We start from the raw sequence: 21,984 nt of genomic DNA on the forward strand, positions 1-21,984 counted from the left end.
GGTTGTTTCTTCACACAAAGAATGGGACAATGCGCGAGTTCAACGTTCGTATAGCTTGTAGCAGCAACAAGACAGTAAGTAGAGCAGAACAGAGAGACAGAGAGATGGGGAACGTGAAGCCAAAAGCCTGTGATCAGCACACAGTGCAATGGACAAAGAAAAAAGGTGTCAGATGGCGTCCGGACGGATATACAGCCAGCCATTGGCGCCCTCCCTCTCCCACCATACATACCACCATGCACACCACCTACATGCATGCACCTCTCCTCCCTTCCCCTAGCCAGCCCAGGGCAAGACCTGTGCGAGTCAACATCTCACAACGCACCTACCTGGCAGTCCCTGGTATATTGAATTTGGGGGTTGGGGTTGTCGTGCGGTGCGATGCGCGGATTGGGTTGTGCGGTAGTTGAGTACCTCCCCCCTCCCCTCCAATGGATCTGTGGCTCTTCGCGCCCATCTCCCCGCCGATCACCTCTCCGTCGCATCGGCGGCGGGAAGAAGCGTGACGGGGCGGCATGATTGGCCGGGTGTTTAGACAGGGCAGGGGTAAGGCGGTATGTTTGTACGGTGATGGCTGGGGAGGGCTGTGATGGCTTGTGAAGACCGTGCAGCGCGTCCTTGCGATGGCGCTTCCACCGCAGGGGAGGGGAGGGGTATGATTGGTTCGTGGGGTTGGGGGTGCATACCCGAGTTTGTTAGGGTGCGGCCAATTGACGGCGGAAGGAGGGAGACGGAGGGATGAGGCAGGGACGCGGGCGGTTAGGGTGCGGTGTGGTCGGTGTGGTCGCATAGAGGAGAGTGGTGAGTGGTCGGCAGGAACGAGGGTTTTGCACTCAATTGTGTTGATGGGGATGGCTGCCAAGTACATGTGTATGCACGGAAACTGCTACTCTGCACTCCCACTCTAAGTATGGAAAGGCGAATATGAACTCGATAGTGCAGAATATAACGAGTTATCCCGTCGAGTGCCTGCATTCATTTCATTCCAGATGCTCCAGTCCAAATACCAAGAGCGATCGAGCACCATGTGGCATTCCAGTGAGAGGGATCGGAGACATACAGTACAGTACAGTAGTCCGATCACTTCATCACTTCCCAACGACCGAAAAGATGACAGAACACTCCCTTACTTCCCCCACCCCCCCTCGTCGGTGCTACTCCGCCGAATTGATGCCGTAATCCAGACTTCCCTCATCTGTAGAATGCCAGAACCCGACTCTCTCACTCCTGGCTATGTAGAAGGAAGGGCTGTCTCACACATCAACTGTATGAGTAAGACAGAAACAATGCTGTACGTACAACGCTGCAGCAGTATTACTGTACACAGCCACGGCACCTCATCATCCAGAACACACATATTTGATACGATACCCGCTCAGCCCAACACGATCCGGGAGTCTGGTTACACCCACGGGTCCTGGCTGTGCTGTCGTGCGATGGGATTGTGCGAACAGTTGGGGGGTATGCTGAGTTGTCAGTCAATCGGTCATACTTCAGCTGGGCTGAGGGGTGGGGGAAGGGGGGATATATTTGCATCAAACCCCGATAAGGGGGGGAAGATTACTATCATGACGTGGCTTGCTGATGAGAACTGAGGAAGGGGGGCGTGTAGGACAGTGATTGAGAGGTTTGGAGTAGGGTACAGACACTGTTCTCGGTCAGGTGTGTTTATAGAAACTAGAAATGATATTGGGTTCTTGATCACTTTGTAATTACAGTTCTACGAAGATTCAGAAAAATGAAGCTCGAAATATTGAGGATTTGTGTGGTGAGATATATCTGAGCTCGATGCGATTATTCTTGCGCAGATTAGCGCTACTAGAGCTAAAAGTGCGCCGATTCCTAGAAAAATGAAGCTATTTACAAAATTAGGTGGTAAGAGATATATATATACAAGCTCGATTCTTGATGTAGGCGATGGGGGGGGAGGGGTAATTGTTAGCGGTGTTGGCGATGTCGACGACGACGAAGAAAAATGAAGCTGAAGATATTCACAAATTAGGTGGTGAGATGTCTAGAGGCTCGATGCAGATGCTAAATTCTGGTTTTGCGCAAATTCAAGTAGACTAGTGCGAAAGTGCGCAGATTCTCAAAAAATGAAGGCATCTACAGATTTGATGGGGGCGAGGGTTGGCGGTGTTGGCAGTGTCGACGACGACGATAAAAGTGAAGCTGAAGATATTTACAATTTGTGTGGTGAGATGTCTAGAGGCTCGATGCAGATGCCAAATTCTGATTTTGCGCAAAATTAAGTAAGCTAGTGTAAAAGTGCGCGGATTTGCAAAAAGTGAAGCTTATATAAGACATATATATCTACTGCGACTTAGGCGGTGATATATATCTAGGAGCTTGATGGGGCCGATGTGGGCGAGAGTGTTGGCGGTGTTTGACGACGACGACGACGACGACAAAAGTGAAGCTGAGGATATTTACAATTTGTGTGGTGACAAGTCTAGAAGCTCGATGCAGATATCAAATTCTGATTTTGCGCAGATTAGCACTAGTTGCGCTAAAAGTGCGCAGATTCAGAAAAAGTGAAGCTATCCAATAATTATATGGCGAAGCTCGGTGCCGCCAGAGTAGGTGGGTAGGTAGGTGCCAACTTGGTGCCAACTTTTCATTAATAGACAAATTCTAGAAAATGAAGCTCATGATATCTAAGAATTAGGTGGTGATCTATTTAGAAGCTCGATGCGAGTGTCTATCTCTGATTTTGCGCAAATTCAAGTAGAGTAGTTTAAAAATGCGCAAATTCCTCAAAAAATGAGGGTATCTACAGATTTGATGGTCATATCAAGAAGCTAGATACGGGCGGGGCGGGGGGGGGGGGGGGCTAATTTCTAGTTCCTACGCAACGTCAAGGAACTTGAAAGATGAAGCTCATGATATCCAAGAATTAGGTGGTGATCTATCCAGAAGCTCGATGCAGGTGCCTTTTTCTGATTTTGCGCAAATTCAAGTAGAGTAGTGTAAAAGTGCGCAAATCCCTATAAAAAAATGAAGGCATCTACAGATTCTCGATATCAGCAGAGGGGGGCTAATTTATGACAAACTTCTCATATTTACTCAAATCGAGTAGAGCAATTCAAGGGTGATGAAAATGAAGCTTAGGATATTCAAAAATTAGGTGGTGATCTATCCAGAAGCTCGATGCGGGTGCCCTTTTCTGCTTTTGCGCAAATCCAAGTAAAATAATTTAAAAGTGCGCAAATTCCCCTAAAAATGAAGCTATCTACAGATTTGGCAGTGGTAGTATATCTAAAGCCTTGATACAGGCAGAGTAGGTGCCAATTTTCTGATTTCTAGGCAAAATCGTCAAGAAAATTCCAAAGGTGCATAGATTCAGAAAATGAAGCTCAAAATATCCATGAACTACGTGGTGGGCTCTCCAAACCCTCGATGCGCGTACATGCGCGCTGAATCGCGCTACTTATTCTAAAAGTGCGCAAATTCCCCAAAATATGAAGCTATCTACAAATTTAGTAGTGGTATATCTAGAACCTCGATACAGGTGGGTGAGTGCCAATTTTCTGATTTCTAGGCAAAATCGGGAAGAATAATTCAAAAGTGCATGAACTCCCAAAAAATGAAGCTCAATATATCGAAGAATTGGGTGGTGATGGATCCAAACCCTCGATGCGCGCAATCTGGCGCAAAATCGCGCAGATTATTCTAAATGTGCGCAAATTCCCAGAAATGAAGCGGTGGTGATGGGGACAGTGATTATTGTAGGAGGTGCGGGTACCAGGAGCGTGTCTGAGGCTTACTGGCTTAGATCCTGAGGCGGAAACAGGTTTCTGCACAGAAATGGAGAGATGGGGAATGTGTGCACAAAGCGCCGCTGGCAAAAATGAAGCTAGACACTGAGAGGGGTGGTGATGTTTACAGTGACTGTGATCGATTCCTACCATCAGAGCCACTCAAATCACATGTCTACCCCCGCCTCACAAACCACCACCACCACGTAATCCACAACAGATGTTGAACCATTTCCATTCATGCTACACTTAATTATCTAAGTCCAGCAAGGTATCTCTCCCTGCGCTTTTACGCCCCCCCTCTTTCCATCCCCAGACTACCTACCCCTTTTAGGTATCCCATCCACCCACATCTAGTGGTGGAACAGGCGGATGCTCTGCTCGACAAACGTAATGCCCAGCTTCTCCGCCGTCTCCATGACGGCGCTGTCGTTCTGGCTTCCAGTCGGTGCGGCGATGTACGAGACTCCCGAGCGGCTGGCGCGGAAGACGTTGTCGATGAATGGGAACTATCCACTATGATTAGCCAAAAGAACACCTCAAATCATCGTACAGCAGAACTCACAAATGCATCACTGGAGCACGCAACGCCCTTAAGCTTGCCCAACCACTCCCTCCTCTCCTCATCGGTAAACTCCTTCGGCACCTCCTCGAACATCGCCTCGTAGAGCTCCCTCTCGGCGCCCTCCTTGGGCAGCTCCCCGCTCACGAGCAGGTCGATAGCATTGCTCTTGTCAGCGCGCTTGGAGCCCTTCTTCCACTTGATCTCCAGCACACGGGGGCTGAAACGCAACCACCAGTTGTCCGCCTTGTCACCAGCGAGACGCGTGCAGTGGATGCGACTCTGTTGACCGGCACCGAGACCGACGACCTGACCGTTAAGCGCGTAGCACACGGAGTTGGACTGAGTGTACTTGAGCGCGATGGTAGCGACGGTAAGATCACGGAGCGCGGAGTCCGAGAGCGCAGCGCCCTCCTTGGGGGTGATGATGGAGGAGAAGGAAGCGGGGGAGATGACGACGTCGTTGCGGTGCTGGGCCATGGTGATACCGTAGACGGTGCGGGTCTCTTGGGGGTTAGGCACGTACTCCGGGTCGATCTGGAGGACGAGGTAGCGGCCGCCCTTCTTCTTCTTGAGGATCTCGAGGGCGGCGTCCTCGTAGCCTGGGGCAATCACTCCGTCGGAAACTTCGCGGGAGATGATCTTGGCGGTGGGAACGTCGACGATGTCGCTGAGGGCGATCATGTCGCCGAAGGAGGACATGCGGTCGGCGCCGCGGGCGCGGGCGTAGGCTTGGGCGAGGGGAGAGTTCTCGAGGCCCTCAATGTCGTCGACGAAGTAGACCTTGCGCTCCTCGGCAGTGAGGGGGACGGCGATGGCGGCTCCGGCGGGGGAGACGTGCTTGAAGCTTGCGGCGGCGGGGTGGCCAAGAGCCTCCTTGAGCTCCTTGACCAGAGGCCAGGCGTTCAGGGCATCAAGGAGGTTGATGTAACCTGGGGCGCCGCAGAGGACCTTGAATGGGAGCTGGCCCTCCTTGACGTATGCAGCGGCGGGCTTCTGGTGGGGGTTGGCGCCGTAGCGGAGAGCGAGCTGCTGGACGCCGTTGGCGGCGTATTGCTTGCGGAAGAAGTCCGATATCGCAGCGTCATAGTCGGCAGTGTGGCCGAATGCCTTGAGGGCGTACATCTGTCTGCTCTGCTCCTTGATCTCGCCCTTCTCGAGCTCCTCGAGGAAGGAGGGGTAGTCAGATGGGTCGCTGAGGATGGTGACGCGGGTGTGGTTCTTGGCGGCGGCGCGGATGAGAGTTACACCTCCGATATCGATCTCCTCGACGGCTTCGGGGACGGTGACGTTGATCTTGGCGACGGTGTCCTTGAAGGGGTAGAGGTTGCAGATGACATAGTCGACCTTGTTGATGTTCTGGTCGGCAAGGTCCTTCTCGTCGGAGGCAAGGTCGCGAGCCAGGATACCGGCGTGGACAGCTGGGTGCAGCGTCTTGACGCGGCCAGCGAGCATCTCGGGTGCGTGCGTAATGGCCGACACATCTCTGTTACCATTTTGTCAGCTTGGGTTGTCTCATAGACGGCGGGGGAAGAGCTCTTACTCAACTGCGAAGCCAGACTCTCTGATCATCTTGGCCGTTCCGCCAGACGCCAGAAGACGAACATTCTGCTTGATCAATCCCTTGGCCAAGTCAAGAAGACCCGTCTTGTCGTAGACGGAGATAATCGCTATGTCTTTACGTCAGTATTATAGAGCAACGGCAATATATAACTTTCGATCAACTTTACCTGTCTTTCCCATTTTGAGATGATAGATCCACCACTGTCAACTAAATGGCGTAGTAGTATTTATATTGGTAAATGGCAACCTTAATTACTGGATTGTCATTCACAAACGGTATCTCCTCATGGAAAAATCGACGGAGGGGTACAATCATCGGCATGGTGGGGTGTAACATTTTTTGTGGGGGCCCCAGCTGTTTCCCGCCTACCTGTGTGTGTGCTGTCTGTTTTCCGTTTTACGGCCTGAAGATTAAGGATTCCGATAGGGAAACCCGTAAGGCAACACAAACATCACAAACGCAGAGATGAATCACGTGACTCGTTCGGTAGCGGCATCGGACCTTGCCGAGCGAGCAAGCGGGAGGCAGTATAAATCTTTTTTCTCGCGCGATTCCTTTTCCCTTTTCTTTTCTTTCCATAATAAAACAACGCAAAACCAACTTTCTCATTAAAAGCGTTCCTGTGAGAAGCCCGCTGTCCTCGTGGCAGTGTGTGGCTCTATGAAACATGGAAATCGTCAAGTAGAAAGGAGAATTGACATCGTTCGCGGTCGGTCCTGGGTGAGGCGCTTCGCAAACTGTGCGGAGGGTCTCAAAGACTGGCTGTACATACCTTTTGTACATGCACTTTATGGCAGATTGGGGGCAAAATTTGTTAGCTAGCAAGCATATCTGGACATCCTGGCATAGCTGGCAGGGTGTTCCGTAGACTGAATTGCGTATGCGCGTGCGTGATATTGTGACCTACTGGAACGATAACTTGAGCGCTTTGGCGATCAATTTGTAATTTTCAAGGAGCACCACATCATGTGTGTGCATTGATTGCCACGCAAGCAAGCCGCCGGAAGTCGTGACCACTTGGCGCCGATGGGCCTGTTGGCTATGAGGCCCTGGCGAAGCGCTCAAGCGTTCCTTCTCTCTTCCGCGAATAAAGAATATCGCACGTATCTCTATTTGGCTCGACGCATCTATTGCAATTTCAATCATTTCGATTGTCAGCCAAGAAGTGGTGGCGTATTCATTCCTCACTACCGCTAATTTACACATGTTCTTCCCGTCCGTCCAAGCATATGGTCTAGGATCCCTGGTCGCTGAGATAAACATCTCTACCCCTGACTAACCCTGAGTAAGACCGCTAAATAGTAACAAAAGACGTGCGGTGATTGGGCAATCTGCGCAAATGTGTGGCTAAATGGCGATATGCAAGCAGCAGATGGCGATGTTTAGATAGGCTGATTTTGTTTCGGAATAATATCCAGGTTAGGACGGGTGCTCTACGGTCCTGTGGTGAAACCGTTTGCCGTTGATCGTCTAGACTTACTAGCCTAGCTTGGTGGATAAGAGATTATGACCTTCACCGTCCTAGTCGTGATAGGGTGGCCAAACAGTAAATCATAGTCTCAGGGCCAGAAAGGGGAACAGCGGGATGGTTAATAATAGGGACTTCTTGGAGGGCCCTTGGAGACATTTTTGAGCGTTAATTTTGATGTGGAACTGCGATAAGTGGAATACAGCGATCTCAATCCCCAGCTTGGTGTTGCAACACCGGTAGTTGGTTGGCTGCCGTGCAATCATAAATGTACATCGATGGCGACTTGAACTGGGATGGACGACATCTTAATTTCCCAAGTGGGCCATAGTAGATTTGACCGAATATCTATGAGATTTGCAGGACAATCCTCTCTTGTTCTGCGATAGCGGGCCGTGATGTTTAGGACGGGATTGTGGCGCTGCTGGGCACCACTGTGGTATATATGAGTATCTGAGGTTCCAGTTTCGTTCTTTTCTCTCCATCCACGATCAACTTACACTCTTTTGTACCCAGCTATCTATCAATTCACTCACTTCAACTTCCACCTTTTTTCAAACTATACCAAACTTTTTCACCAAAACCAACCCTCACAAACCAAAACCGTCAACATGCAATTCTCCGCTGCCGCCATCTTCGCCGTCCTGGCTTCCGTCGCTGCCGCCCAGCAGGTGTAAGTAGCCATTGCAACCGCAACAATCACTATGAGAAAATCAGATTCTAATTTGAACTCTTAGCACCGTCACCGTCTACGAGTGCGAGACCTCCGCTGCCCCAGTTGTCCCAGTCCCAACTGCCCCGACCTACGTCAGCCAGCTTCCTCCTTCCCCAACTGCCCCAGCCGGCACTGCCGTTGGATCTACTGGTGTTTCCACCGGCCCGCAGCCAACTGGTTCCCCCATCTACGAGGGTGCCGCCAGCATCAACGGTGCTTCCGCTCTGGGCATGATCATTGCCGGAGGTGTTGCTCTCGTAAGTATCGCCGCATCAATATGAAAAGAGAAGCAGCAGCTAACAAGTTCCAGCTTATCTAAATGTCTCATTTGGATATCTCAACCCTTCGTCCATAGACTTCCCGGATTCAGCGTGGCGTTATAATACATAATAGACTCACGACATTCACTTCTTGACCATAATGATACCCTTCGTGGCGCTTGCCAAGTGCAGTGGTTGTAGTGCTTGCTGGTTTAACAGATTTATAGACGGGGTCTTGTGAAAGCTTGCCCCTGGTATGTACTTTCGATAAATACAGACAATGGAAATGATTAAGCTGTAAAACACTGAAGAACCAATGACGTGAAGAAAGTGAATTTGTCTTAACTGGAAACTCTGGGGTATCAGAGTGAATCTTATCTATGCTTCGTGGGGTAAAGGTGAATTTGTCGTCATACTTCATAGTGCCAGGATAGATTATAATAGACATCAATACCTTGCTTGCCTGTTATAGATAAAGACTATAGATTCTGTAGACTAATTGAGCATGATATGACGAAAAACGTGGGGATCAGGATGGAGAATGTCTATTTCTGTGCAATCGCCATGCTGTTGACACATTGTTGTGGTTCTGTTTGCGTAGCAACGCGGTAGCCCGACAATATTTGCCTGATATGCATGGCAACATGCAATTTACCGCATCAGGTCACGTGCCTAATTATAAGGAGTTACCCAATACGTAGCCAAGTACGTTTCTTGGGAAGCTTGCCTGAATTCAATCTCCATCACAACGCGTTACTCCTACAACCTTTTCTGTATCTCCTTCCTTCCTTCTTTACTCTTCTTACGAATCGCGAAGTCGAAACTTCGCCACGAACATTCCCTCATTATACGGCTTTAATACTGCTCCGAGAGCTGTACCAACACAAATACCCTATTACGTGTCAGCACCCTGACACCCTTATTCCGGAGTTGAGGACAGGCCTTGCCAACTGCGCGCCATCAGCGCAAGCCCATAATAAAGATGGCAGCTCTTCCCATCAAGTTCACTGAGCTTCTTCAGGTTCGTGCTGATGACGGGACCCTGGATTCACCTTTAGATCGCAAGCTAACCACTATCTACAGTTGACCAGTGTTGGAGTTGAAGTAAGCCCTTAATGCCCAATATGCAACCTGACCTCTCAATGAAGTCGTCTACCATCTGAATACTGACCATTATGCTTCTAGCCTGCCTCAATTGGATTCAACACCTGTGTAAGTTGTTCCGGTGCTCCCCGGCCTTGGCCTGGAGCAATCACTAACAAGCCACCAGACACTCGAGTCCGACTCCTTCATCTGCGTCCGCGAGAAGAAGAACGAAGCTGCATCACCGGAAGTTGTTATCATAGACCTCAAACAAAATAACAATGTGACGAGGCGACCCATCAAGGCCGATAGTGCCATCATGCACTGGAACAAGCAGATTATTGCGCTCAAGGCTCAGTCGAGAACACTTCAAATATTCGATCTAGAGCGGAAGGCGAAGCTGAAGTCGGCGACAATGAACGAGGACGTTGTGTTCTGGAAATGGTTCAGCGAGACCACTCTGGGCCTTGTCACAGATACCGCAGTTTACCACTGGGATGTCTTTGACCAGAACCAAGCACAGCCAGTTGAGGTCTTTAAGCGCCATGAGAACCTCCAGGTAAGCTTGGATTATGATCTACTTTACGACAGCTGCTTATATCATACAGGGTTCGCAGATAATAAACTACCGCGTCAGCGCGGACGGAAAGTGGATGGTCGTCATTGGCATCTCCCAACAGCAGGGCCGTGTCGTTGGAGCCATGCAATTATACTCGAAGGACCGTGGTATCAGCCAGGCTCTCGAGGGCCACGCAGCAGCATTTGGCACCCTGCGCTTAGAGGGCGCGCCTGCCGATACGAAGGTTTTCGCATTCGCCGTCCGCACAGCCACCGGCGCGAAGTTACACGTTGTGGAGGTCGACCATCAAGCGTCAAACCCCGCTTTCCCAAAGAAGGCGGTGGATGTATATTTCCCAGCAGAGGCAGTCAACGATTTCCCAGTCGCCATGCAGGTTTCGGAGAAGTACAGCATCATCTACTTGGTGACAAAGTACGGCTTCATTCACCTCTACGACTTGGAGACCGGCACCTGTATTTTCATGAACCGCATTTCGAGCGAAACGATCTTTATTACAGCGTCTGATTCCGCATCCGAGGGTCTTGTCGGTGTCAACAGGAAGGGCCAAGTGCTCTCCGTGGCCGTGGACGAGGCAACCGTGATTCCATATTTGCTTCAGAACCCAGCAAACTCCGGCCTGGCCGTCAAGCTTGCGTCTAGAGCAGGTCTACCTGGAGCAGACAACCTTTACGCACAACAGTTCGATCAGCTTATCAACGCAGGCAACTACGCTGAAGCTGCCAAGATTGCTGCAAACTCCCCCAGAGGTTTCCTCCGCACACCCCAGACAATCGAGCGCTTCAAGAACATCCCGGCCCAGCCTGGACAGCTCTCCATCATCCTTCAATACTTTGGTTCGCTTTTGGACAAGGGTGATCTCAACAAGCACGAGACTCTTGAGCTTGTCAAGCCAGTTCTCGCCCAGAACCGCAAGCATCTCATCGAGAAGTGGATGAAGGAGAGCAAGTTGGACTGTTCAGAAGAGCTTGGAGATCTTGTCCGCCCACACGATTTGGCTCTTGCCCTGAGCATCTACCTTCGCGCAAACATCCCACAGAAGGTGGTTGCAGCATTCGCTGAGCTTGGCCAGTTCGACAAGATTGTGCCTTACTCGAGCCAGGTTGGCTACCAGCCGGATTACATCGTCCTGCTCCAGCACATTGTTCGTGTCAACCCAGAGAAGGGAACCGAATTCGCCACCCAACTCGCCAACAATGAGGGTGGCTCACTCGTGGATGTCGAGCGCGTCGTCGACATTTTCCAATCGCAGAACATGGTTCAGGCTGCCACTGCTTTCCTCCTCGATGCCTTGAAGGACAACAAGCCTGAGCAGGGCCACCTCCAGACACGCCTGCTTGAGATGAACCTCATCAATGCTCCCCAAGTCGCCGATGCTATTCTCGGCAACGAGATGTTTTCTCACTACGATAAGGCTCGCATTGCACAGCTGTGCGAGCAAGCCGGGCTTTCCCAGCGTGCATTGGAGCACTACGAGGATCCGGCAGCTATCAAGCGTGTCATTGTCAACATCGTTGCCACGCCTACTTTCAACCAGGACTGGCTCACCAACTTCTTCGGCCGCTTCTCCGTTGAGCAATCGCTGGATTGCCTGGATGCCATGATGAAGTCCAACATCCGCCAGAACCTGCAAGCTGTTGTGCACATTGCCACGAAGTACTCCGACCTGCTTGGTGCTACCAAGTTGATCGATCTCTTCGAGAAGTACAAGACTGCCGAGGGTCTGTTCTACTACCTTGGCAGCATCGTCAACGTCAGCGAGGACCAAGATGTCAACTTCAAGTACATTGAGGCCGCGACGAAGATGCAACAATTCAACGAGGTTGAGCGTATTTGCCGTGATAGCAACCACTACAACCCCGAGAAGGTGAAGAACTTCCTCAAGGAGGCCAGGCTGACTGAGCAACTTCCTCTCATTATTGTTTGCGATCGTTTCAACTTTATCCACGATCTTGTTCTATACCTATACCAAAACCAGCATTTCAAGTCGATCGAGGTTTACGTTCAGCGTGTTAACCCAGCAAGAACCCCGGCTGTCATTGGCGGCTTACTTGATGTTGACTGCGACGAGAGCATTATCAAGAACCTCCTGCAGACTGTCAACCCAACGTCGATCCCTATCGACGAGCTGGTTCAGGAGGTTGAGACCCGCAATCGTCTGAAGATCCTTTTGCCATTTCTTGAGGCCACCCTTGCCTCTGGCAACGAGCAGCAGGCAGTCTACAACGCCCTGGCCAAGATCTACATCGATAGCAACAACAACCCAGAGAAGTTCCTGAAGGACAACAACCAGTACGATACTCTCGTTGTCGGAAAGTACTGCGAGAAGCGTGACCCCAACCTTGCATTCATTGCATACAGCAAGGGCCAGAACGATTTGGAGCTTGTGAACATCACCAACGAGAACTCCATGTTCAAGGCACAGGCTCGCTACCTTCTTGAGCGTGCGGATGAGGAGCTCTGGAACTTCGTTCTCAGCGGAAACAACAACCACCGCAGATCGCTCGTTGACCAGGTCATCTCAACGGCTGTTCCCGAGTCCAAGGAGCCAGAGAAGGTTTCCGTTGCTGTTTCTTCTTTCCTGAAGAATGATCTTCCCGTGGAGCTCATTGAGCTGCTGGAGAAGATTGTTCTTGAGCCTTCCCCATTCAGTGATAATGGCAGCCTCCAGAACCTCCTTATCTTCACTGCCACCAAGGCTGATAAGAGCAAGGTCATGGATTACATCCACCAGCTCAACGAGTATACTACGACTGAGGTGGCTGATATCTGTATCGAGGTTGGTCTCTACGAGGAGGCCTTTGAGGTCTACAAGAAGATCGACGACCATCCCAAAGCGGTCAACGTTCTCGTTGAACACATTGTGAGCATTGATCGTGCCCAGGAGTATGGTGAGCGCGTCGAGCTTCCAGAGGTCTGGAGCCGCGTTGCCAAGGCTCAATTGGATGGTCTTAGAATCAGCGATGCCGTGGAGTCTTATATCCGCGCACAGGACCCCAGCAACTACAAGGAGGTCATCGAGTACGCCGTTCCCGCCGGAAAGGATGAGGATCTCATCAAGTACCTCAAGATGTCGCGCAAGACTCTCCGCGAGCCAGAGATCGACACTGCGTTGGCGTTTGCATATGCCCGCACTGACCAGCTCTCTGAGTTGGAGGACTTCCTCAAGGGTACAAACGTTGCAGATATCGAGGAGTCTGGTGATAAGGCTTACGCCGAGGGTTACCACCAAGCCGCCAAGATCTTCTTCAGCAGCATCTCCAACTGGGCCAAGCTCGCTACCACCCTTGTCCACCTCAGCGATTACCAAGCCGCTGTTGAGTGTGCTCGCAAGGCCAACAACATCAAGGTCTGGAAGCAGGTCAATGCTGCCTGCGTGGAGAAGAAGGAGTTCCGTCTTGCTCAGATCTGTGGTCTTAACCTGATTGTTGACGCCGAAGAGCTTCAAGATCTTGTCAAGCAATACGAGCGCAATGGCTACTTTGACGAGCTCATCGCTGTGCTCGAGCAAGGCCTTGGTCTTGAGCGTGCTCACATGGGCATGTTCACTGAGCTCGGCATTGCCCTGTCCAAGTATCACCCTGAGCGTGTTATGGAGCACCTGAAGCTGTTCTGGAGCCGTATCAACATCCCCAAGATGATCCGTGCTTGCGAGGAGGCTAACCTCTGGCCTGAGCTGGTCTTCCTGTACTGCCACTACGACGAGTGGGACAACGCTGCTCTTGCCATGATGGAGCGTGCTGCCGATGCTTGGGAGCACCACTCCTTCAAGGACATTGTTGTCAAGGTTGCCAACTTGGAGATCTACTACCGTGCTCTGAACTTCTACCTTCAGGAGCAGCCGTCTCTCATCACCGATCTTCTCCAGGCTTTGACTCCGAGAATCGATGTCAACAGAGTGGTCAAGATGTTTGAGAAGTCGGACAACATCCCACTCATCAAGCCATTCCTTCTCAATGTTCAGACACAGAACAAGAAGGCTGTCAACAACGCCATCAATGACTTGTTGATTGAGGAGGAGGATTACAAGACTCTTCGCGACTCTGTCGAGAACTACGACAACTACGACCCTGTTGAGTTGGCGCAGCGCCTCGAGCGCCACGACCTGGTCTTCTTCCGCCAGATCGCTTCCAACATCTATCGCAAGAACAAGCGTTGGGAGAAATCGATCGCTCTGTCCAAGCAGGACAAGCTTTACAAGGATGCTATTGAGACGGCGGCGATCTCAGGCAAGTCGGATGTCGTGGAGGAGTTGATCCGCTATGTAAGTTACCCTTTTAATTCTGGCATTGAGACTTTACTAATTAATTGCAGTTCGTCGACATTGGCAGCAAAGAGTGTTACGTTGGCATGCTCTACTCGTGTTACGACCTCATCCCGCTTCACATCGTCATGGAGCTCTCATGGCGCCACGGTCTTACCGATTTCACGATGCCATTCATGATCAACTTCTTGGCCCAACAATCCGCGACGATCGAGATCCTCAAGAAGGACAACGACGAGCGCAACGCGCGCGAGCAGTCGCAGGTCAAGGAGGAGAACAACACCCCGATCCTCGGCGGCTCCCGCCTGATGCTCACGCAAGGCCCAGCCGGACAACCAACCTCGCCAGCTCCCTACGCGCAGCCCAACGGCTTCGCGCCGCAACCAACGGGCTTCGGCGGGTTTTAGACGATGACAACAAATACATGAGATGGCCGATAATTAATGGGAAAAAGTGCGTGGATATGTGAGGTGTTTCTCTTTCGATGTATTCCTTCGAGCGAGACGGGTCTTTTGGCTGTGGAATTATTTTCGCGCCAGGGCCAATCCCATTTCAGGTTCCGTTTTTTTTTCTTCATGATGATTTGTATTTATATGGAGGGATGGTTTTGGGGCATTCTGTGATGGGGGATGGGAGATGCACAAAGGCAGGCGGGTGATGTTGGGTGCGCTTCTTTATGATATGGAGGGTGTTCAGACAGATGACTTTGAGTTACAACTCGAGGTTTTGCTTGGCTTTGTAGGTAGCTAGAGAGAGAATTCCATGAGATGTACTTTGACAAACCAAAAACGGTGTTCCCCGGATTAGAGATGTCATGAAGATGTATGGACCCCAAAAATCCGCGTTCCCCCCCCCCCCCAGATTGATTGAACGGCCCACAAAACGGGAGATACCATGTGAAACCAATGATTCAGCCAAGTATGATAAAACGGCTGCGGGCGGTATGTGTCATGGCCGAAGTAACCCATTTCTGTCGATTCTACGGAACTAACTTCCAATTGTGTCCATCCATCCATCCCACGGAGTTTATCCCACGCCGCAGTTCAGCAGTTCATCCCACGGACTTTCTTTCCCTTTCAACACCACACCGGAGCCGGAGGACCGCATCAGCCAGCCTCCTTGATTTTTTGTTTTCCCTTTTACCCCAATCTTGGAGCTTTGAACCCCCACACATCCCACATGAGTCAACTAGAGACGGCCGCTGTTTCCCATGCTTGATTCCTTCCTGCCTGTCAGCCGGGCGGACAGTTTATCTAACTAAGTGATTTAAACTTTTCTTGCCAGGGGGCAAGCTAACTCTCAGACGTCTGTCGTCCCTTACCCTTTCACGGCTTCGGTAATCCAAAAATAGGTATTTTCTTCACTCATGTGGTCTACCATCCAAAACGGCCACCAACCCCCAGACTCTCGGACGAGACCGAACCGGCCGCAGCATATATCACATGGACGGAAGGGGATTTTTGGGAGGCTTTTTTCCTGTACTGTACCAGTCTTTTTGGGCCCTGAGAGGAGGGTAGATTGGTCACGCAACGACGTCAGTGCGTAGGGAACGATCGCTTTGTTGACTCTCTCTCCGTCCCTGATCGGCCTGGGCCTTTGTACCTGCGTCCCCCCCAACCACCACAACCCGGCTATTCTCGCAACAACGCCAGGGACGGCCATGTGAGACTCGGGCAGTGCCTTGGTTGAATATCTCGAACTCACAGTTCTCTTCGACCGAGCTCACTTGCTGGGTTAGCTCTCCCGTCTTTCCTACTTTCCCCGGACGGCCTTCCGGGGAATGATCGTTTGGTGACAGCTCCGGGTTATGATCGTTGCATGTTGGGGATGGCGAGGTCCCTCGGCACAAGGAGAGGGTATAAGCGCTGTAGTTACCGCGGGCAGGCGTGTGGGTTCTTTTCGGGAGAAGTACTCGCGAAGTGGGAATATGGGGAATGGTACTCGTAGTGTTAGTGTTGTAGGTACACTAGTCTCTCTCTCTATCTCGAGCAGTACGTGCTGTAATCGCTGATGTGAGTCGTGATGTTTTGCCAATATCGCCTTGGCTTTACTTCTTTTTTTCTGTTAGTAAGTTTTTTTTTTGTTGAGGCTCGCCGGCGGTCCATTCGGCGGCAATGGAGCAGTGCCGTACAGTAAGAGCTATTATCCGGCTTAATGGATGGGCTTCGGTCGGGCCAGATAAGGGTAGAAAATGCACACAACAGAGTACAGAGTGTTAGAGTCAGTTGCTATGGTTGTGGGTGGTGGTGGTACGTATGTACTGTGCACAGATTCTTGGGGGTACATGTGGGCTTGTACACACATGTACATAACAGTAGCGTGGAGCAGCCGCCCGAGACTCTTTTTACGTGGGACAGCTACCAACATGCACCGTACCCCGCGTCCTGTTGGCATAGCTAAAAAGTACTTCGTTACTGTATAGACATACTATTGCTCATCGGCCTCCACCAAAAAACAATCCAGCCAAATAAAATACCGCGTAACATTGCTGACCTCACCGATACCTATAACCCTTATCCCCCCCCTCAACAACTGCCATTTCTGCCTTACTTCCCCCTCTTGAAATATATATCTTGAAAGGCTGGGATTCATCAAACCTTTCATATATATATATCCTCTTTTTTACCCTCTCTCAAAAAAAGAATCCAGCCGCTTTCACGAGGGAAGAAAGAAAGAAAGAGAGAGCTTACCACTAGCCCCGCCCATCTTTCCCCGGCGCCGTTATCGCAAACGAAGCTCGGTTGATCCTTGGCGCAAGAGCCCGCCCGCCCTTCTTTTAAGTCACCCCTCCGACTCACCCAATTCACCCTTCTCCAACGCTCTCGCAAGTGATACCAGCTCCCCCAAAACAGAGGCCATTGACCCAAGGCAATTCGAATCGGCTTCACTATGTCGGCTGGGGATTCCAATGGCGCCGCGAACGAGGTGTTCGAGGAGAGCGGCGATGAGAGGCAGTCCCAGTCCATCCAGCACATCCGCGCCAACTCGAGTATCATGCAGTTGAAGAAGATTCTGGGTAAGCCTTTTTTTTCTGGATTTGCGGCGCCGACGAGGTGTGTGCGAGTGGAAAATGAGCTTTGCTGACTTGAGTTCTCACTTCTAGTTGCCAACCGTGGAGAAATTCGTAAGTTGCCCGCCCCCAGATTCACATGTGCAATGGGGACCGATTAGCTGACATCTGATATAGCCATTCGTGTATGAACCACTCCACGTCCTGCTAAAATCCCCAATGGTATACTTACAAGCGATTCTTTGTACAGATTTTCAGAACTGTGAGTCAACTCCCCCAAATACGATGTTCCGGCGGTGTGGAAGGGATTTTTGCTGACAGTTCACCCCGCCCCGCAGGCTCACGAGCTTTCCCTACAAACAGTCGCCGTCTTCAGTTATGAGGACAGACTCAGCATGCACAGGCAGAAGGCCGATGAGGCCTATGTCATCGGCAAGCGTGGCCAGTACACGCCTGTCGGCGCATACCTGGCCGGAGACGAGATCATCAAGATCGCCTTACAACACGGCGTCAACATGATCCATCCAGGCTACGGTTTCCTTTCCGAGAATGCCGAGTTTGCTCGCAATGTTGAGAAGGCCGGCCTTGTCGTAAGCAGTTCTGCCCCATTTAGCTGCTCTCACCCGCTGACGTGTGAAATTAGTTCGTCGGCCCATCCCCCGAGGTCATCGACGCCCTCGGAGACAAGGTCTCTGCCAGGACCCTCGCCATCAAGGCCGGCGTCCCGGTCGTCCCCGGTACCGAGGGCGCCGTCGAGAAGTTCGAGGACGTCAAGAAGTTCACCGACGAATACGGCTTCCCCATCATCATCAAGGCCGCCTACGGTGGCGGTGGCCGCGGCATGCGTGTCGTTCGCGAGCAGGCGTCGCTGAAGGAGTCCTTCGACCGCGCTACCTCCGAGGCCAAGTCCGCTTTCGGTAACGGCACCGTCTTCGTCGAGCGCTTCCTCGATAAGCCTAAGCACATTGAGGTCCAGCTGCTGGGTGATAACCACGGTAACATCGTGCACTTGTACGAGCGCGACTGCTCGGTGCAGCGCAGACATCAGAAGGTCGTCGAGCTGGCCCCGGCCAAGGATCTCCCCCAGGACGTCCGCGAGGCCCTCCTCAACGACGCTGTCAAGCTCGCTAAGTCGGTTAACTACCGCAACGCTGGTACGGCTGAGTTCTTGGTCGATCAGCAGAACAGATACTACTTCATCGAGATCAACCCCAGAATCCAGGTCGAGCACACCATCACTGAGGAGATTACCGGTATCGATATCATTGCTGCCCAGATCCAGATTGCTGCCGGTGCTACGCTGCCACAGCTTGGTCTGACTCAGGACCGCATCTCGACTAGGGGTTTCGCTATTCAGTGCAGAATCACTACTGAGGATCCCTCGAAACAGTTCTCGCCGGATACCGGAAAGATTGAGGTTTACCGTTCCGCTGGTGGTAACGGTGTCCGCCTTGATGGTGGTAATGGCTTCGCCGGCGCGGTTATTACTCGTAAGTATTTTATTTCTTTTTTTCCTGTTTCCATGCCCGTTTTGAGTTGCTATTTTTGGGTTTATCGAGTTGAGTTATTCTTCTTGAGTTACTCAACTTGAATCGCTCTTCTAGAGTTTCTCGGTTTGGGTTACTCATCTTGAGTTGCTCATTTTGAGTTACTTAAGTTGAGTTTCTCATTTTAAGTTTGTCATTTTAAGTTGCTCAGCTTGAGTTCCTCAGCTTGGTTGCTCGGCTTGGGTTTCTCGAGTTGAGTTTCTTAAGTTAAGTTACTCATCTTGAGTTACTCCTCTCGAGTGATTCTTTAGGTGTCGCTCTACTTAGGTCGCTCTTCTTGAGCTTCTCTCGTTAAGTCACCCTTCTTGGGTTGCTCTTGTCGAGTTACTCTGATGGAGTCATCGTCATCACGTGATTGTCATGTGATTTTATTTATTTTGTACTCTTCGACTCATTCTTTTTTCATTCTTCTACCCTTCTATGTTCATTTACTGACACCTCACGAGCTCACTACGATTCTATGCTTGTTAAGTGTACATGCCATGGCTCGACCTACGAGATTGTCCGCCGCAAGATGTTGAGAGCTCTGGTTGAGTTCCGCATCCGCGGCGTCAAGACCAACATCCCCTTCCTCGCCTCCCTACTCACCCACCCCACCTTCATCGACGGCAACTGCTGGACGACCTTCATCGACGACACTCCCGAGCTCTTCGACCTCGTCGGCTCGCAGAACCGCGCCCAGAAGCTTCTCGCCTACCTCGGCGACATCGCCGTCAACGGCTCCAGCATCAAGGGCCAAGTCGGCGAGCCCAAGTTCAAGGGCGAGATCATCATGCCCGAGCTCTTCGACGACGCAGGCGAGAAGATCGACGTCACCGAGCCCAGCACCCAGGGCTGGCGCCAGATCCTCATCGAGCAGGGCCCCGAGGCCTTCGCCAAGTCCGTCCGCGCAAACAAGGGGTGTCTCCTCATGGATACCACCTGGCGTGACGCCCACCAGTCTCTCCTTGCCACCCGTGTCCGCACTGTTGATCTGCTCAACATCGCCAAGGAGACCAGCCACGCATATGCTAACCTGTACTCGCTTGAGTGCTGGGGTGGTGCGACCTTTGATGTCGCTATGCGCTTCCTCTATGAGGATCCTTGGGACAGACTTCGCAAGATGAGGAAGCTCATCCCCAACATCCCCTTCCAGATGTTGCTGCGTGGTGCTAACGGCGTGGCGTACTCGTCGCTGCCGGATAATGCTATCTACCACTTTGTGGAGCAGGCGAAGAAGAATGGTGTTGATATCTTCCGTGTTTTCGATGCGTTGAACGATATTGATCAGCTTGAGCTTGGTATTAAGGCTGTTCACAAGGCTGGTGGTGTTGTTGAGGGTACTGTGTGCTACTCGGGTGATATGTTGAACCCAAAGAAGAAGTACAACCTCGAGTACTACCTCGACGTTGTGGCGAAGCTCGTCGCCCTCAACATCCACGTCCTTGGTATTAAGGATATGGCTGGTGTCCTCAAGCCCAAGGCTGCCACTCTCCTGATTGGCGCCATCCGCGCGAAGTACCCCGACCTCCCCATCCACGTCCACACCCACGACTCCGCCGGTACCGGTGTTGCCTCCATGGCCGCTTGCGCTGCCGCCGGAGCTGATGTTGTCGACACTGCCACCGACAGCCTGTCGGGAATGACCTCCCAGCCAAGTGTTGGCGCCGTGCTCTCGTCTCTCGAGGGCAGCGACTTCGAGACTGGTCTGAACGTCCACCACGTCCGTGCCATTGACACCTACTGGGCTCAACTCCGTCTCCTCTACTCGCCATTCGAGGCTCACCTCACTGGCCCAGATCCAGAGGTGTACGAGCACGAGATCCCAGGTGGTCAGCTCACCAACATGATGTTCCAGGCCCAACAGCTTGGCCTCGGAGCTCAGTGGGCCCAGACCAAGAAGGCTTACGAGCAGGCCAACGACGTTCTCGGTGACGTTATCAAGGTCACCCCGGTTTCCAAGACCGTCGGTGATCTTGCCCAGTTCATGGTCTCCAACAACCTCACCCCAGAGGCCCTCATCGCCAAGGCATCCGAGCTTGACTTCCCCGGCTCCGTCCTCGACTTCTTCGAGGGACTCATGGGCCAGCCTTACGGCGGTTTCCCCGAGCCACTGCGCAGCAACGCCCTCCGCGGCCGCCGCAAGCTCGACAAGCGTCCAGGCCTCTTCCTCCCCCCCATCGACTTCGCCAAGGTCAAGAAGGAGATCCGCCAAAAGTGGGGCAGCGTGACCGAGTGCGACATCGCCTCCTCCGTCATGTACCCGGCCGTGTTCAACGACTACAAGAAGTTCACGGAGAAGTACGGCGACCTCAGCGTCCTGCCCACCAAGTACTTCCTCTCCAAGCCCGAGATCGGTGAGGAGTTCAGCGTCGAGCTCGAGAAGGGTAAGGTCCTCATCCTCAAGCTCCTCGCTATCGGCCCGCTGTCCGATATCACCGGCCAGCGTGACGTCTTCTACGAGATGAACGGCGAGGTCCGCTCCATCACCGTCGATGATAAGCTCGCGGCTGTCGAGAACGTCTCGAGGCCCAAGGCCGACCCCACGGATTCGTCGCAGTGCGGCAGCCCGATGGCCGGTGTGGTTGTCGAGATCAGGGTTAAGGAGGGCTCTGAGGTGAAGAAGGGCGATGTCATTGCTGTCATCAGCGCCATGGTATGTTTTCCCCGTCTCTCCCCTTCACTATTAATAGGTCATTTTACTAACTTCGGCGGCAGAAAATGGAGATGGTTGTTACGGCTGCGCATAACGGTGTTATTGGCCAGCTCGTTGTCAAGGAGGGCGATTCGCTGTCGGGACAGGATCTCATCTGCAGGGTTGTGAAGCCATAGGTTATGTTTGGGTAGTTTTGTGTTTTTTGTGAAAATCTAAGATTCCATTTTAAATAGATGTTGCTCTGTGTCTGCTGGTATGGTGAATCTGGTAACTTGCGGGGCTATGGTGGCAATTCATGGTCGTCGCATGGGGATGGATATCTGTCTGCTTTCTTCTCTTTGCAGGAATCACTGATATAAGAATATGTATGCTAAATGAGACAGCTTGAGCCCGGATTATGAAATGCTAACTATTTGTTACGAATCAATAAAATGTTTAAATAAATTTATAAATAATTCGAATTATGATATATATTTTTTAAAATTTGTGTTGGCCCCCATTAACACTATTCGTTCGGTGTAATATTATTTTCGAATAAAAA

The 21,984-nt window shown here is 51.6% G+C and overlaps 4 protein-coding genes across 4 annotated transcripts; 3 read left to right on the top strand and 1 right to left on the bottom strand.

Annotated features, from left to right (window-relative positions):
• Positions 1 to 3,891: 3,891 nt before the first annotated feature.
• Positions 3,892 to 6,450, bottom strand: ADE17 (bifunctional phosphoribosylaminoimidazolecarboxamide formyltransferase/IMP cyclohydrolase). Its single transcript, XM_018278174.2, has 4 exons — positions 6,051 to 6,450; positions 5,864 to 5,990; positions 4,324 to 5,806; positions 3,892 to 4,267 (listed from the first exon to the last, which is right to left on the bottom strand). The coding sequence occupies exons 1-4, from the start codon at positions 6,061 to 6,063 to the stop codon at positions 4,112 to 4,114; spliced, it is 1,779 nt and encodes a 592-aa protein (XP_018127099.1). The 5' UTR covers positions 6,064 to 6,450; the 3' UTR covers positions 3,892 to 4,111.
• A 1,361-nt stretch (positions 6,451 to 7,811) lies between these two features.
• VE01_08756 (uncharacterized protein) lies at positions 7,812 to 8,626 on the top strand. The gene is made up of 3 exons (XM_018278175.2): positions 7,812 to 8,025; positions 8,090 to 8,324; positions 8,378 to 8,626. The coding sequence occupies exons 1-3, from the start codon at positions 7,964 to 7,966 to the stop codon at positions 8,384 to 8,386; spliced, it is 306 nt and encodes a 101-aa protein (XP_018127102.1). The 5' UTR covers positions 7,812 to 7,963; the 3' UTR covers positions 8,387 to 8,626.
• A 427-nt stretch (positions 8,627 to 9,053) lies between these two features.
• On the top strand, positions 9,054 to 15,035 carry VE01_08757 (uncharacterized protein). The gene is made up of 6 exons (XM_018278176.2): positions 9,054 to 9,348; positions 9,411 to 9,431; positions 9,513 to 9,539; positions 9,598 to 9,969; positions 10,019 to 14,251; positions 14,302 to 15,035. The coding sequence occupies exons 1-6, from the start codon at positions 9,310 to 9,312 to the stop codon at positions 14,656 to 14,658; spliced, it is 5,049 nt and encodes a 1,682-aa protein (XP_018127101.1). The 5' UTR covers positions 9,054 to 9,309; the 3' UTR covers positions 14,659 to 15,035.
• A 1,639-nt stretch (positions 15,036 to 16,674) lies between these two features.
• PYC1 (pyruvate carboxylase) lies at positions 16,675 to 21,867 on the top strand. Its single transcript, XM_018278177.2, has 8 exons — positions 16,675 to 17,267; positions 17,355 to 17,375; positions 17,439 to 17,446; positions 17,512 to 17,523; positions 17,600 to 17,851; positions 17,905 to 18,751; positions 19,255 to 21,443; positions 21,506 to 21,867. The coding sequence occupies exons 1-8, from the start codon at positions 17,141 to 17,143 to the stop codon at positions 21,617 to 21,619; spliced, it is 3,570 nt and encodes a 1,189-aa protein (XP_018127128.1). The 5' UTR covers positions 16,675 to 17,140; the 3' UTR covers positions 21,620 to 21,867.
• Positions 21,868 to 21,984: the final 117 nt, after the last annotated feature.

The sequence above is a fragment of the Pseudogymnoascus verrucosus genome (assembly GCF_001662655.1).
Source record: "Pseudogymnoascus verrucosus strain UAMH 10579 unplaced genomic scaffold scaffold_49, whole genome shotgun sequence".
Taxonomy (NCBI): Eukaryota; Fungi; Ascomycota; class Leotiomycetes; order Thelebolales; family Thelebolaceae; genus Pseudogymnoascus; species Pseudogymnoascus verrucosus.

Excerpts from the sequence above, each read along its gene's own strand:
- ADE17 (XM_018278174.2), bottom strand. Across the intron at positions 5,807-5,863 it reads GAGTCTGGCTTCGCAGTTGA|AGATGTGTCGGCCATTACGC; the intron begins GTAAGAGCTCTT and ends AAATGGTAACAG. Across the intron at positions 4,268-4,323 it reads CGTGCTCCAGTGATGCATTT|TTCCCATTCATCGACAACGT; the intron begins GTGAGTTCTGCT and ends CATAGTGGATAG.
- VE01_08756 (XM_018278175.2), top strand. The coding sequence starts at position 7,964 with ATGCAATTCTCCGCTGCCGCCATCTTCGCCGTCCTGGCTTCCGTCGCT. Across the intron at positions 8,026-8,089 it reads GTCGCTGCCGCCCAGCAGGT|CACCGTCACCGTCTACGAGT; the intron begins GTAAGTAGCCAT and ends TTGAACTCTTAG.
- VE01_08757 (XM_018278176.2), top strand. The coding sequence starts at position 9,310 with ATGGCAGCTCTTCCCATCAAGTTCACTGAGCTTCTTCAG. Across the intron at positions 9,540-9,597 it reads CAATTGGATTCAACACCTGT|ACACTCGAGTCCGACTCCTT; the intron begins GTAAGTTGTTCC and ends ACAAGCCACCAG. Across the intron at positions 9,970-10,018 it reads AGCGCCATGAGAACCTCCAG|GGTTCGCAGATAATAAACTA; the intron begins GTAAGCTTGGAT and ends TATATCATACAG.
- PYC1 (XM_018278177.2), top strand. The coding sequence starts at position 17,141 with ATGTCGGCTGGGGATTCCAATGGCGCCGCGAACGAGGTGTTCGAGGAG. Across the intron at positions 17,852-17,904 it reads TTGAGAAGGCCGGCCTTGTC|TTCGTCGGCCCATCCCCCGA; the intron begins GTAAGCAGTTCT and ends GTGTGAAATTAG. Across the intron at positions 21,444-21,505 it reads TTGCTGTCATCAGCGCCATG|AAAATGGAGATGGTTGTTAC; the intron begins GTATGTTTTCCC and ends CTTCGGCGGCAG.